This window comes from Cygnus atratus, chromosome 14, assembly GCF_013377495.2.
Source record: "Cygnus atratus isolate AKBS03 ecotype Queensland, Australia chromosome 14, CAtr_DNAZoo_HiC_assembly, whole genome shotgun sequence".
Lineage (NCBI taxonomy): Eukaryota > Metazoa > Chordata > Aves > Anseriformes > Anatidae > Cygnus > Cygnus atratus.
Window position 1 is genome coordinate 19284895 of NC_066375.1, and position 11291 is coordinate 19296185.

Genomic DNA, 11291 nt, shown 5'->3' on the forward strand with positions numbered 1-11291 from the left:
TGTCACATGCACAGACTGTTGCAGTCATAGAAAGAAACCACGCTGGAAAGCCTTGCTAAGATCTCTCCCTGCGTAGCGGGTAAAGCACGCTGAGCAGCAAGGTACACAGGAGCCATTAGGCAGAGGCTCTGCCCCTCTCAGCACCAATCCCTGTGGTACAGCTGCATCCTGCAGTGGAGCTGGGGGCTGACACCTCAGCGATACAGCCCTACCACAACAGGAATTTAAGAGAAGTTTACTTAAAACCCTAATTTTCTGACATCTGGCAACACAGACTCCCTCTAGTGGCTCGGCTTGCCAAAGTTAAAAAGGAACAGCTGCCAAAAGATTTATGAAGTTCCTTGCTGTGTGCCCCACCCTAGTTAGTTACAGGGGTGCCCCTTCTTACCAGTGACTCCTTGAGCTCCCTTCACCCCCTCTTCCCATCAAGAGCTGTCGGCCACATCCTTACCCCTCTCGTTTTTTCACAGCACCAGCTCTGAAGCCCCTCCTTGAAGCCTCCAAATCCTTCTGCAGCCATCCTGTGAGCTCATTCCGTGTGCGGTCATAACATTCTCTCTCACTGGTGGAATGTGTTATTCTCAACTAACCCACGGCACGTTATCAGTCTTTTGTCCTCGTCCTTCAAAGCTTCCGCCCTGACTTTTCCTGTTTTACCCCAGGTCAGGCTCTGCCCTTCACTGGAGACTTGTTCCAATAGCAATGCTCAGCACCACACTGCAGACAGCAAATGCCCTGCCTCCTGTGTCAACGCACATCTTCATGGCATTGTAGCTAGTGTGTACTTTGCAACATGTACATACAGATATGTTCATATTTAAATTCATATGAATTTCTGTATTCATGGGCAAAGGCTGGTCTTGCACAGCACCAAGCTCATGATCATTGCTGCAACAAAGAGGGCCCCACTTCCAGGAAGCAGGGTCTGGTGGGAAAGGCCCTTCCTCCAGAAAGGCCCTCAGTACTACCACAGCTGAGGACTGCCCAAGCAGAAGGGCTGAGGTCTGTCTCTCCTACCAGCACGGGGTACTGCTGTCTCATAGTTGTGGCAGGGACAGCCCAGTTCTCCCAGTCCCTCCTGCCCAGTTCAGCCACTTTCAGATAGAGCAAGGGGTTGCCCACACCAGCCCTGGCACAGCCCCTCACTGTCAGCATGGCAATGCCCAGCTTTGCCTCCAGAGCATGAAGTTCACGCATACCCAACTATCCCACCACACACACAGTACCAAAATGGAGAATTGACTATTTTCAACCTGCAGCAGTTAAAGGGTGGAGGCACAAGGAAAATTGCAGTTTCTACAAGTACTGCTTAGTTGCACCTCAGAGACCTGGCAGGCACCAGTAGTGCTCTAGTCCAGCACTCAGTCACTGAGGGATAAAAAAGGCAGACAGTACAGGCTCCAGAGCAAGAAAGAAGAGCCAAAGGAACATTACATGTAATAGATGAGGCTCAACAGGTTCTAAAGCCTGGATGCTTGGACATGCCTGCAAAAGCTGCAGTTATCCTCTCCTGACAGCAGCACAGCTGGAGCCCAGGCACTTTTGATACTCCTGACTGCTTTTACCCAGGGGATTTTACTCTCAAAGTTTTGCCTGAATTAGGAAGAAACAGAAGACTCAGGATCTGGTCTCTAGGAAGCACTGGAGCAGATCCCACAGGGCTGCTGAGCACCCACGTGAAGGCAGCACTCAGCTGAGGCTGCAGCGCTGTCAGAGCCTGCACCCGAAGTGTCCTTTTTAATCATGCTGGTGATTTACCTCTGGATTGCTGGGCAGAGGAAATGAGGTCAATTTATCTTCAGAGACTGCCCCACCCATGCTTTTACTTCTGCAGGACCTTGTCTCAAGTTGGGAAAACTCTCTTGACACAAAGAGGCTCACAGTACAGCTAAAAAAAACCTTTTGTCAAGGAGGCCCAGGGTTAATTGTGAAACTGAAACCAAATGCACATTCCTGACACCAAACCAAATGCATGAATGTAACAGGTTCTTTCCTAAGTGTCTAAACAGCCCAAAATCAGCTATTTGTCTGGGATTTTTTCCAGAAGTTGGATTCCTGAGGAAAACATTCAACCCCTAAATACCAGGGCTGTGAATTGAAGCAAGTGCTTTCTGAACTGGGCAGTGCTGCCAGAACACATCTCAATGTTACAAGGGTAATAAAGCTTAAATGTGCTCAGGTTAGAAATTGGTGTTTTCTGTGATGTTCTGTTGGCTGTTTTAAGATCTACTGAAGCTTATAGAAGTTGAGCTTATGGTACCATGAGGGATGTAGCATCACCAAGTGCCCGTGTCTCTCGTTTCATGGTGAGTACCACTTTGGGGACAGTTAGAGGGACATGATTGTATTTCTATACAGTACTTTGCTAACACTAAAACTACAGTAAAAATAAAAGTTACAAGATTCATGGCTTTGCTAGCCCTAGAGAGACCAATTGCCTCCAGGCTTCTAATTTGTGTTCTTTTTAAACAATGGAAGATAAAAATGCCCTTGGCTGATATACTGTTCCCTGTAGCCACAGGGTAAAGGCGCACTGAATTCTTTAGTGCTGACTCGTACCCTCCATTTCACATTAATGGCACAATGAAACCCATTACAGATGCCTGTACTGTGCATGATGCACCAAAGGCAAACATCACACCACAGCTGTCAGGTTGCAGGAGTGAGACGTAGTAATGCATGCTGTTACCACGGTGCCTCCTGCTGCCAGAACATTACAAATAGGATGAATTATCTGATGTGCACTCAAGTAATTTTACACAGCCTGCTTAGAGATTATTTTTATGGGAGCCTCCAAGTTCTCCTTGGAGAAATTCAGGTGAGTACTTAAAGTGATTCTCACTATCAGAATACTGAAAAGACGACACTTGACAGACTGATAGCAACTAGAAAAGTACCTGTTCTGTGTACTTTGCTACAGTCCAGATTTCCCAATCCCATTACACAGTTACACTGGCCTATTAAGGATCATTCAAACTAAGAATAACTCACCAAACAAGTACTCATTTTCCAAGCTGTGGTTTTAAAATCCCAGATAACTCAAATGCTGGCAGGAAGTATAAATCTTATCAAGTAAGCCAGAACATTACAAGCAGTTTTCAGGAGGCCTTCTGTTATACATCGTAATGCTCTGACACCATTCTGAACTCAAGTTGTATCTATTCCTGAAACACCCCAACAGAGAAATAAAACCTTACAACATAAACAATTTTCTATATATATATAAATTATAAATATATATAGAGAGAGTAAAATAGTTAAGGAAAAAAATTAAATCACCACTAGAAGTCAGTGTTTATACCTAACTAAAATGATAGAAAGCAGTGCAAAATTCGCAGAGGTCAGGCTGCCTGCACCTCAGAAACACAGCACTTTGTGGGCTTAATAGTCAAGTTTTGCAGCTGAGGCTAAGTTTATATTTTCCAGACACAAAAGGCTATGTTTTCACAATTGTGATCTCATTGAGTTGCTGAAAGCAGGATGTTCAGTCCGAAGTGATCAAGCATCATCACAGCTTTGTTCTCATGCAAGTCACAAGGACACGCATTTCCCTTTAATCCCAGCCAACTGAGTTGAAAAGCACATGAAATGGGAAAATAAAAGCCAGGTGAAACAAATAGATCTTTCTGACAAATGGTTACAAAACAAAGCTTCACATAAGCTTTGACCTGCATTAGCCAGAAAACCCTGTGAGAACAAGAAGCCTCAAAGGAGGTACAGTACTATAGAAAACAAGTCCAGTCACCTAAAATTCAGTGCTGAACTTTAGCATCTGAAGAAAATTGAAGTCAACTTCTTGATTCATCTGCTAGAGACTTAACTCCAGGTTTTGTCATTGACATGTCTAGTATTGGACAACAGAATTTTTATTTGATCTTTTAGACAAAAAAGATCATGACTAACACTTTAAAAAGTTAATCTTTTTTTAAAAAGTTAATCAATCTTTAAGTACTAAATATTAATTAGCTACAGTGGTAACAAAGAAATTTTATTTTTGCATTGTGTGGTTAAATACAAATTTATACCCATCATGACATTCTTAGCAGCACTCCCGTTTTGGCTCAGATCAGCTGCATGATGACGTATACCTTTTTGATCTCAACTATTTACAGATAAAGCCTTGAAAGAACTGCTTGCTTCTTATTCAGGTCTAACTTTGACTGGCTTGTGTTACTTGCCAGCAGCTGCAAGCGTATTTGTAGAAAAAAATCAGATGAAATACTGTAAAAGAAATCCTACAGAAAGTATTCCTCCATACCCAAAATACCTTTCCTTCATAATTTTTGGAAAGTTCCCTAAAAACTGGAGAGGTGAGTGGGGAAAAAAGGACACAAAACCTAGACTGTTTATTTTTTCCTAGACTTTGAAGGATTTAATCATTTCTTAAGCAAAATAAAGTAACACTGGCATGAATTTATTAGTTTGTCCTAGTGTTGTTACCTTATGTTCTAAACTGCAGCAGCATTCATTCTCATGCAGACAGACCTGTAATATTCCTACAGCTCTGACACAGACTATGCTTTCTGCACACACATTCCACTGTTTCAAGAGTAACAACTTTGGGGCCTCAGGATTGAAGTCTACCAGTATCAGGAGGCTTATCTGAATCATTGAATTATCATTTATGATCATTATACAAATGCTTATCCACACTGATGAAATCTTGCAGCTAGCAATCATGCTCTAAATGTATTTAGATGTGTGCATGTGCATATACTGTGAACATGGCACAAAAAGACAATTTCTGGAGGTGAAGAATAGTTATGTGCTTGGTCACTGAACTCTAAGTTCCTCTAAAATAAGTTATGGTTACTATGAAAAGTTTCCCATAAAGCACTAGTGTCTTTCAAGATGTAGTGTCTGGACATGCAGTTATAGCCTACTTTTATATTGATTTATTGTCCTAATATGGTTTGAGATATTGTAATGTTATTTTGTCTTGCATTATACCACACAAGCATTTTTACCTGTGTGGCTGCATAAGAGACCACACGATGGCACTGTGTAATCAGTTTCAGTGCCTTAATTACAGGAACTTATGTAAAGTTAAGCTTGAACTCTCTCAGCTCATTTGAACTGGTAGATACAGGAAGTTAAATTAAGTTGTTCCCTCACTTTAATTGTTAACCCTAACTTTATAGTTAGGTCTCAACACCCATGGCTGGCAGAATATACCCAAACTTTGATCTCAGCCAAGATGGCCCAGCTAATTTTAATGCTTATCACTGAAGAAAGGATCTGCAGAAATCTGAAGTCTCTGTACAGAATTGCCTTTAATCATGTCCTTTTTTTTTTTGTTAGATGTCCTTCTGATTTTTTAAAAACTTTCTCGCCCTTGGCTTGAAACTAGAGAAAGAATAGCTGTTGTATACTTCATTGGTATTTAACACTGCCTGATACCAAACAAGTTTGAGGAAAAAACAATGATTATCTACTTTTATTTCAGATCTGATAATTCAGAAATAGCAAATTTCTATGCCTACCAGATTAAAGGTTGGAAATTGTCTAGTTACACATTCCTAAAGGTTCACCTGCCTCCTGATGAGTAAACAGCAGTAAGGAGATGAAACTTGAGGAACATCTAAAGCTAGGGAACAGTTAAAACAGGTATTCTTTGCTCTGCCTGTTACACACGTTCAAAGACTGAAAAGGGTTTTCACTACCTGTTACTGTGTAGCAGGGCAAACCCATTCCCCTCAGCACCTACAAACCAGACATTGAACACACAGGGGTTCCTTCACTCCAGTCAGGTAGTGTTCCAGGGTGCCCAGGCTCTCTCTGCAAAACCCAGCAGCGCTGTGCTCCACAGGAGCATAGCAAGCTGCCTAACAGTTCTGAACATGCTACAAGCTGTTGGCTCCTAAGCTCATTTTAAAGACTCACTACAGCATAAAAGAAGTCAGAGGCCTGCTTGTGAGAAATACTCTAAGAGCTGTTCTCTGAACAGTCTTCACTATGTCATATTTCCTCATTTTTTTGGTTGGGATCTATCCATCACTTTCCCTCCATCCCTATGCAGTCATAAAAACTACATTCTGGAAATCTATCTGTAGTCTCACATTCCTGACAACCTGCTCAGAATCTCCATGTGTGTTGAGTGGCAATAGCAGCATCACTCCTTAACAGAATTCAATAAAAACAACAGCCTACAGAACATAAGGGCCCTAATTACAAACATTAGCACTGTGTCATTGTGCCCTTTCAGCTGTGCAGTAAAAAAAAAATAGAATGTTTAGCTACTTAATATTTTCCAAACTGGGAGCAAGCTGTAGAATGCCTGTCTAGGTACTAGATTAGTGATAGGCACAAGGAGGGAAAAGAACAAAGGCAGATTTTGACACATCAGTAGAACCTACAGACCACAGCAAATTCTAGCATTTTTTCAATACCTGCCTTCAAGGGATTCTGAGGCAGTGAACAGAATATACGAGTGCTTGTAGAAGGCATACCACTAGTACTGGATGTACTTTTTTTAGTTCACCTTTACGTAGGAGCAAACTATCGCACATCGCTTAATGAGACATCTTTGTGTAATGCTGGCATAAAGCCTGGCATGCTAGTGTCTTACCTACTACAGCAGTCATCCTGGTGTTTGCAAAGTACCACCATAGAAATGGACAGCACTTTCTTAGAAAGTTGACTTCTGTGCACAGGAGATGGGAAGAAAGGGCTAAGGTTTGAAAAGGTAGCTATCCTACCCAGTATTATGCCAGAACGATGTCAGAAAGTCTCAAAAGCCACTAACCTGGTCTCATTAAACTGCTTCTCTTACACCTACTTGCCTCCAGCCGTGGAATAAGTCATCTGAAGTACATACCTACCAACCACAAAAACACAGCTGTGGAGAAGTTTCCATCCCTTATTTGCCAGCCACAATTACATTAAGTTTGACATGGTTGTTCCTGTTCAGGATACTAGAGCTCAGGTGCCCCATGGAAGAGCAGAAAGACCTCCCATCTTAGCAAATCACCAGAAAACAGTCACAGCATTGACTCGTGGTAAGGATGAGCTGAACAGGCTGCTGGAATTCAAGTAGATCAGAGTACTCCCCAGAAACTATAAATGCAAGTTAAATCTCAAGGCCAACTGCTAATTTCATCTGCAAAACTGGAAGTGTAAGAAATTTAGTAGTGGGTAGGATTCCTGACTCTCACTAGGAACTCTGCTCCTGAACTGACTTCTTGCTGCCTAGAGGAAAAATAAAGATCAGAAGTACAGCTGTATGCATTAAGCAAGTAACATCACTTGCTATTAATTTAGCCTTGTCTCCGGCACACCAGTTTGCACAGACATCGCAAGTGATCATACTGCTTCTTTCCCCCTGAACTTCAAGGAGCTGTTCATAGAAGAATCGCCTGTACAAGCTTCATAAAACTTACACTAAGATGGAGTAGCCTATTGCAACCCTAATGAAGTAAAGTCACCTCAGACCAAGTTTTATCCAATGCTTGATAGCAGCCAACTGTAAGTCATACCACCTCCAAGGCTGACATGTCTTAAACCATTATGAAAAGGAACTGAGACCATTACAAGTGTGAAAGAAGAAACTATTGAATTTGCACTTGTGACATGAAGGATGAGGGTTCTTCCATCCTTGCCTCACACAGCATAGACAATACCAACAGTGAAAGCCACATAATGCAGTGACAATTAGAAGATTAAGTGGAAGTACACATCTGCATAAGGATCTAAGATGCCCTCCCAGACAACCACTGAGAAGAGCAAACATGTGCAGGAAGTAAGAGTGTCAGAGCAGTACCAGCTCTAGTAATTTGCATTATATCAAAAATGATTTCATGTGTGCAGCTTTCATAGCTTGTCAGATAGCCTTGTTTTCAAAGCAGTATTTTACTACCTGCATCTTATGCACTTGGTATATTAGCTCTACTGAAAAGAGAGAAGTCCTGTATTACACACATTAAACTAGCCTTTATTAAAAGTTTAATTAAAAATATAGAACTCAACAGAAACTTCAGAATATGCTTTTAAAGCTCATAGGTTCATAGGTGGCATATCAATGATCTCATCCAGTGTAGAAATGAAGTCAGTAGTTGATTGTAGCAAGTCTGAAAGTTAGAAATAGAGCAAATCAGTTTCTCATGAAGCCCAAAATTTTAGTCTCATACAAGCTAGCTCCTAGTGAGTTTGCATAAGCCACTTGAATGACTATGGGAAATACTGTTGGACAATTCGTCCTAACTAGTCATTTAGCAATACACTGCAGAAAGCTACACAGCAATATGGCTTTGAGACCACTGTTAGTGGAGTTGACCAGTTAAATTCAGCCTGGCTATACACCAAGAGCTGCTTGATATAAGTGTCCTATTCTGGCGCTTATGACAGCAGTGACAGTTCACTCTTGCAGCCAACTAGCTTTCCTCCCAGACCACTAATGAGCACTGTATGCACTGAAACTCGTGCTGGTTTTCCACTTACTAGACTCCCATGACATCTCTTCAGTCTTCACAGGTGAAGGAACCATGTTCAGAGGTTTTTCAGAGGTGCTTGTAAATATCTGGAGAGGAGCACCATACAGGTTGATATCACTTACTCTGTACTCTTCAGGAAGATCAAAATTCTCAAAGTCTGTTTGGGAGAGACACTAGTATAGTAACAGCGCACAGTAGCATGGGAAGCTGCAAGTCATCCTAGATTAAATGAAGTGAAAGTAGTTCCAGAACAGACTCAGTCTGTTAGTTACATCTTACAGGGTGCTTATTTGCAGCTACACCTTAGCTGCCCACAAAATCTTCTATGCTAACACTTAAAGTGTATGTAACTGCTAGTGTAAAGCAGGAGCTTTTAGGAATTTCTTTTCAATCACTACACTGTCAACTACATCAAGCAGCACATACGTTTAAACCAATACTAAAACAGTCTTCAGTACAATAGCTTTTGCACATTTACTTCAGCATAACCTGGACTGTTTGAAGGACTGAGATAGCTCTCCCCATCACAGAGATGAACAGTTTTAGAAGTTTCAACTATTTTATCCTACAGAGTAGGGATTTCTCTTCAGTTCCAGAGTACCGTCTTGGCATACACTCTTAGGAGAAGTCTACATTCAAGTAGCCCTTTATATAGTTGCCTGCTAGATGCCATTTAATGAATTAAGAACTATAACTTGGTTATTTGGAACTAGCTTCCTGCCACTATAACAGACATGGAGACTACTACATGTTTGGAGCACAACTATTGCAGTTAAAACATTCAAACACAAATGAGCTTCAAAAAACAGTAAATGCCCTTATGCTTAAGAATGGACTCTGGAGAAGCACATCATCAGGTTGTTTACCACTGCAGCTTGGCCAGTCTTACAGTGTCAACCCTTAAAGCCTGAGTCTTTGTTTTAATAATTACCCCAAGAGTTCTTACCTCCAGGATCATAGCAAAATATTTTTTCTATTTCAGGGAAGGGTTCTTCAAGTATCACATCCTGGCTCTCTAATCCAGCAGTCTTTTCAGCAACCTTAACAAGAGAAAGATACATTACTTGAGCTAATCTGTTTTTTCAATGTAGTATCCTTTTGTCTATAAAGCTGTCCAGCACAGAAAAGACAAGAACACTGTCATACAGTCCTCAGTTACATCTAAATTCTAACACCTTCAATGCAAAGTAGCTGAAGCATTTGCCCTTACGCTGCTTCGCTTTTGTAACTGTACCATATGCACTGGCAACAAATCTCTGCTGTACAACATTTAGGCTCATTATATTAAAGCCCTGCTAATTAAAATGTGAACAAGACAGTAACTCAGGCAACATTTTCTCTAGAGCCACTTCTTTACCTTTACATATTCACTAAGCTGTTGCATGCCTTGTATCTATGTAGGTAAGCCCTGCACCCCTTCCTTCCTTCCCACCCACCCTTATGGAAGGCAGTTGTACTTACTTTCTTTGCAGTGCAAGGTTGATTTTTCTGTCTCATCTGCTCTTTCTTGCTTGTGACTCCTACAGTCCTATTCACATTTCCAAGAGCCTTTCTGACAGAGTGTGATGTGGCTGGAGATGTTTTAATTGTTTTTTTAGGAAGTGGCGTACTGACTTGAGTTCTTTCAGACAAGACTTTTGCTGGGGGGAGGAAAGAGCAAGCTTTAGCACCATGTCAACCCTAAAGCCTGCTTCATTAGGTACACATGCTAGAAAGCAAATTGTCATTCTCTACTTATAATTCAGAAGCATAAGCCCTCTCTGTGAAAGGCAAGTAATTTTCACTTTCATAACAATTGATAAGCTTAGTTTTATTTTTATATCTAATTAACCAGTTCTGCTCTCTGTTCAAATTGGTGAATAATGAAACCCAATTCATGCACCTTACTCTGTTCCCCACTACTTTAGCAGGGCATATACGCACATGATCCTGAAGGGCGTCTTAATTGATTCTTAGCAGCACCAACTTCACCGTTCTCCTTATCTAAGAAGATTAGAGTTGTCATCTTCAGGCTGGTGAGACCACTCTAGAAAGGCATACATAAAGAGAAGAAATCAGTTCTTATCATTTCTTTCAGCACAGCGCAGTTTTTAAACAGCGCTACAGGCAACAGAGCTGGTTCTGAGATGAGGAAGATGAGAAAAATCATTCGGCTTTTGTCATAGACAGTACTGAGGTTTCTGAGTGGAGAACGACACACTTCAAGTCACAGGAGCTTGACTACAGACTTATGGCTGAAGGTATCCAAGCACATAGCAAGGTCACAGCCCCCATGGATTTGAGAAAGTTGCAAGGTCTCCCTAACAATCCTACGCAGCAAGGCCGATATCTCCGGGTCACTGCCTCGCTTTTCTATGGCGTTTATTGCTGCTTATCCCACAAAGGCGAGTAATACCGTGAGGGCAGCGAGGCCCTAGCACGGGCTGCCCGTAGAAGCTGCGGGTGCCCCGGCCCTGGAAGTGCCCACGGCCAGGCTGGGTGGGGCCCTGAGCAACCCGACCTGGTGGGAGGTGTCCCTGCCCATGGGGGAGCGCCCGGCGCTACCTCGCCGTCCCCTCCCAGCGCCTGCCCGAGACGCTCTCACTGCGCGCCGCCTAAGGCCCGGAGCCCGAGCAGGCCCACTCCCCCTCACCTGGGGCGGGCAGCAGCAAGTCCCCCGGCTGCAGTAGCGGCGCTGACTATGAGGCACCGCCCTCCCGCCGCCAGCTTTTAAATCGTCTCCGCCTCTCCCATTGGCCGCTTCGACTAACGCTCAGGCACCCGATTGGCTCAGCAGCGCTAGCGGGCAGGGCAGAACCGGGCAGGAGCGAGCCCGCCCCCGACGCCGCCGCGTTGCTGCGGAACCGGCGTGAGGCCGCCGCG

The 11291-nt window shown here is 42.8% G+C and overlaps 1 protein-coding gene across 1 annotated transcript; it reads right to left on the reverse strand.

Moving 5' to 3' along the window:
- Positions 1-7909: 7909 nt before the first annotated feature.
- Positions 7910-11168, reverse strand: PTTG1 (PTTG1 regulator of sister chromatid separation, securin). The gene is made up of 6 exons (XM_035563939.2): positions 11062-11168; positions 10353-10455; positions 9891-10069; positions 9376-9469; positions 8437-8586; positions 7910-8066 (listed from the first exon to the last, which is right to left on the reverse strand). Exons 2-6 carry the CDS (start codon positions 10432-10434, stop codon positions 7993-7995), a joined length of 579 nt encoding a protein of 192 aa, XP_035419832.1. The 5' UTR covers positions 10435-10455; positions 11062-11168; the 3' UTR covers positions 7910-7992.
- Between the last annotated feature and the right edge of the window lie 123 nt (positions 11169-11291).

Coding starts and splice junctions, on each gene's coding strand:
- PTTG1 (XM_035563939.2), bottom strand. CDS start 10,434: ATGACAACTCTAATCTTCTTAGATAAGGAGAACGGTGAAGTTGGTGCT. Junction 9,470..9,890: donor AACCTTGCACTGCAAAGAAA/GTAAGTACAACT, acceptor TCTCTTGTTAAG/GTTGCTGAAAAGACTGCTGG. Junction 8,067..8,436: donor AGAGATGTCATGGGAGTCTA/GTAAGTGGAAAA, acceptor TCTAACTTTCAG/ACTTGCTACAATCAACTACT.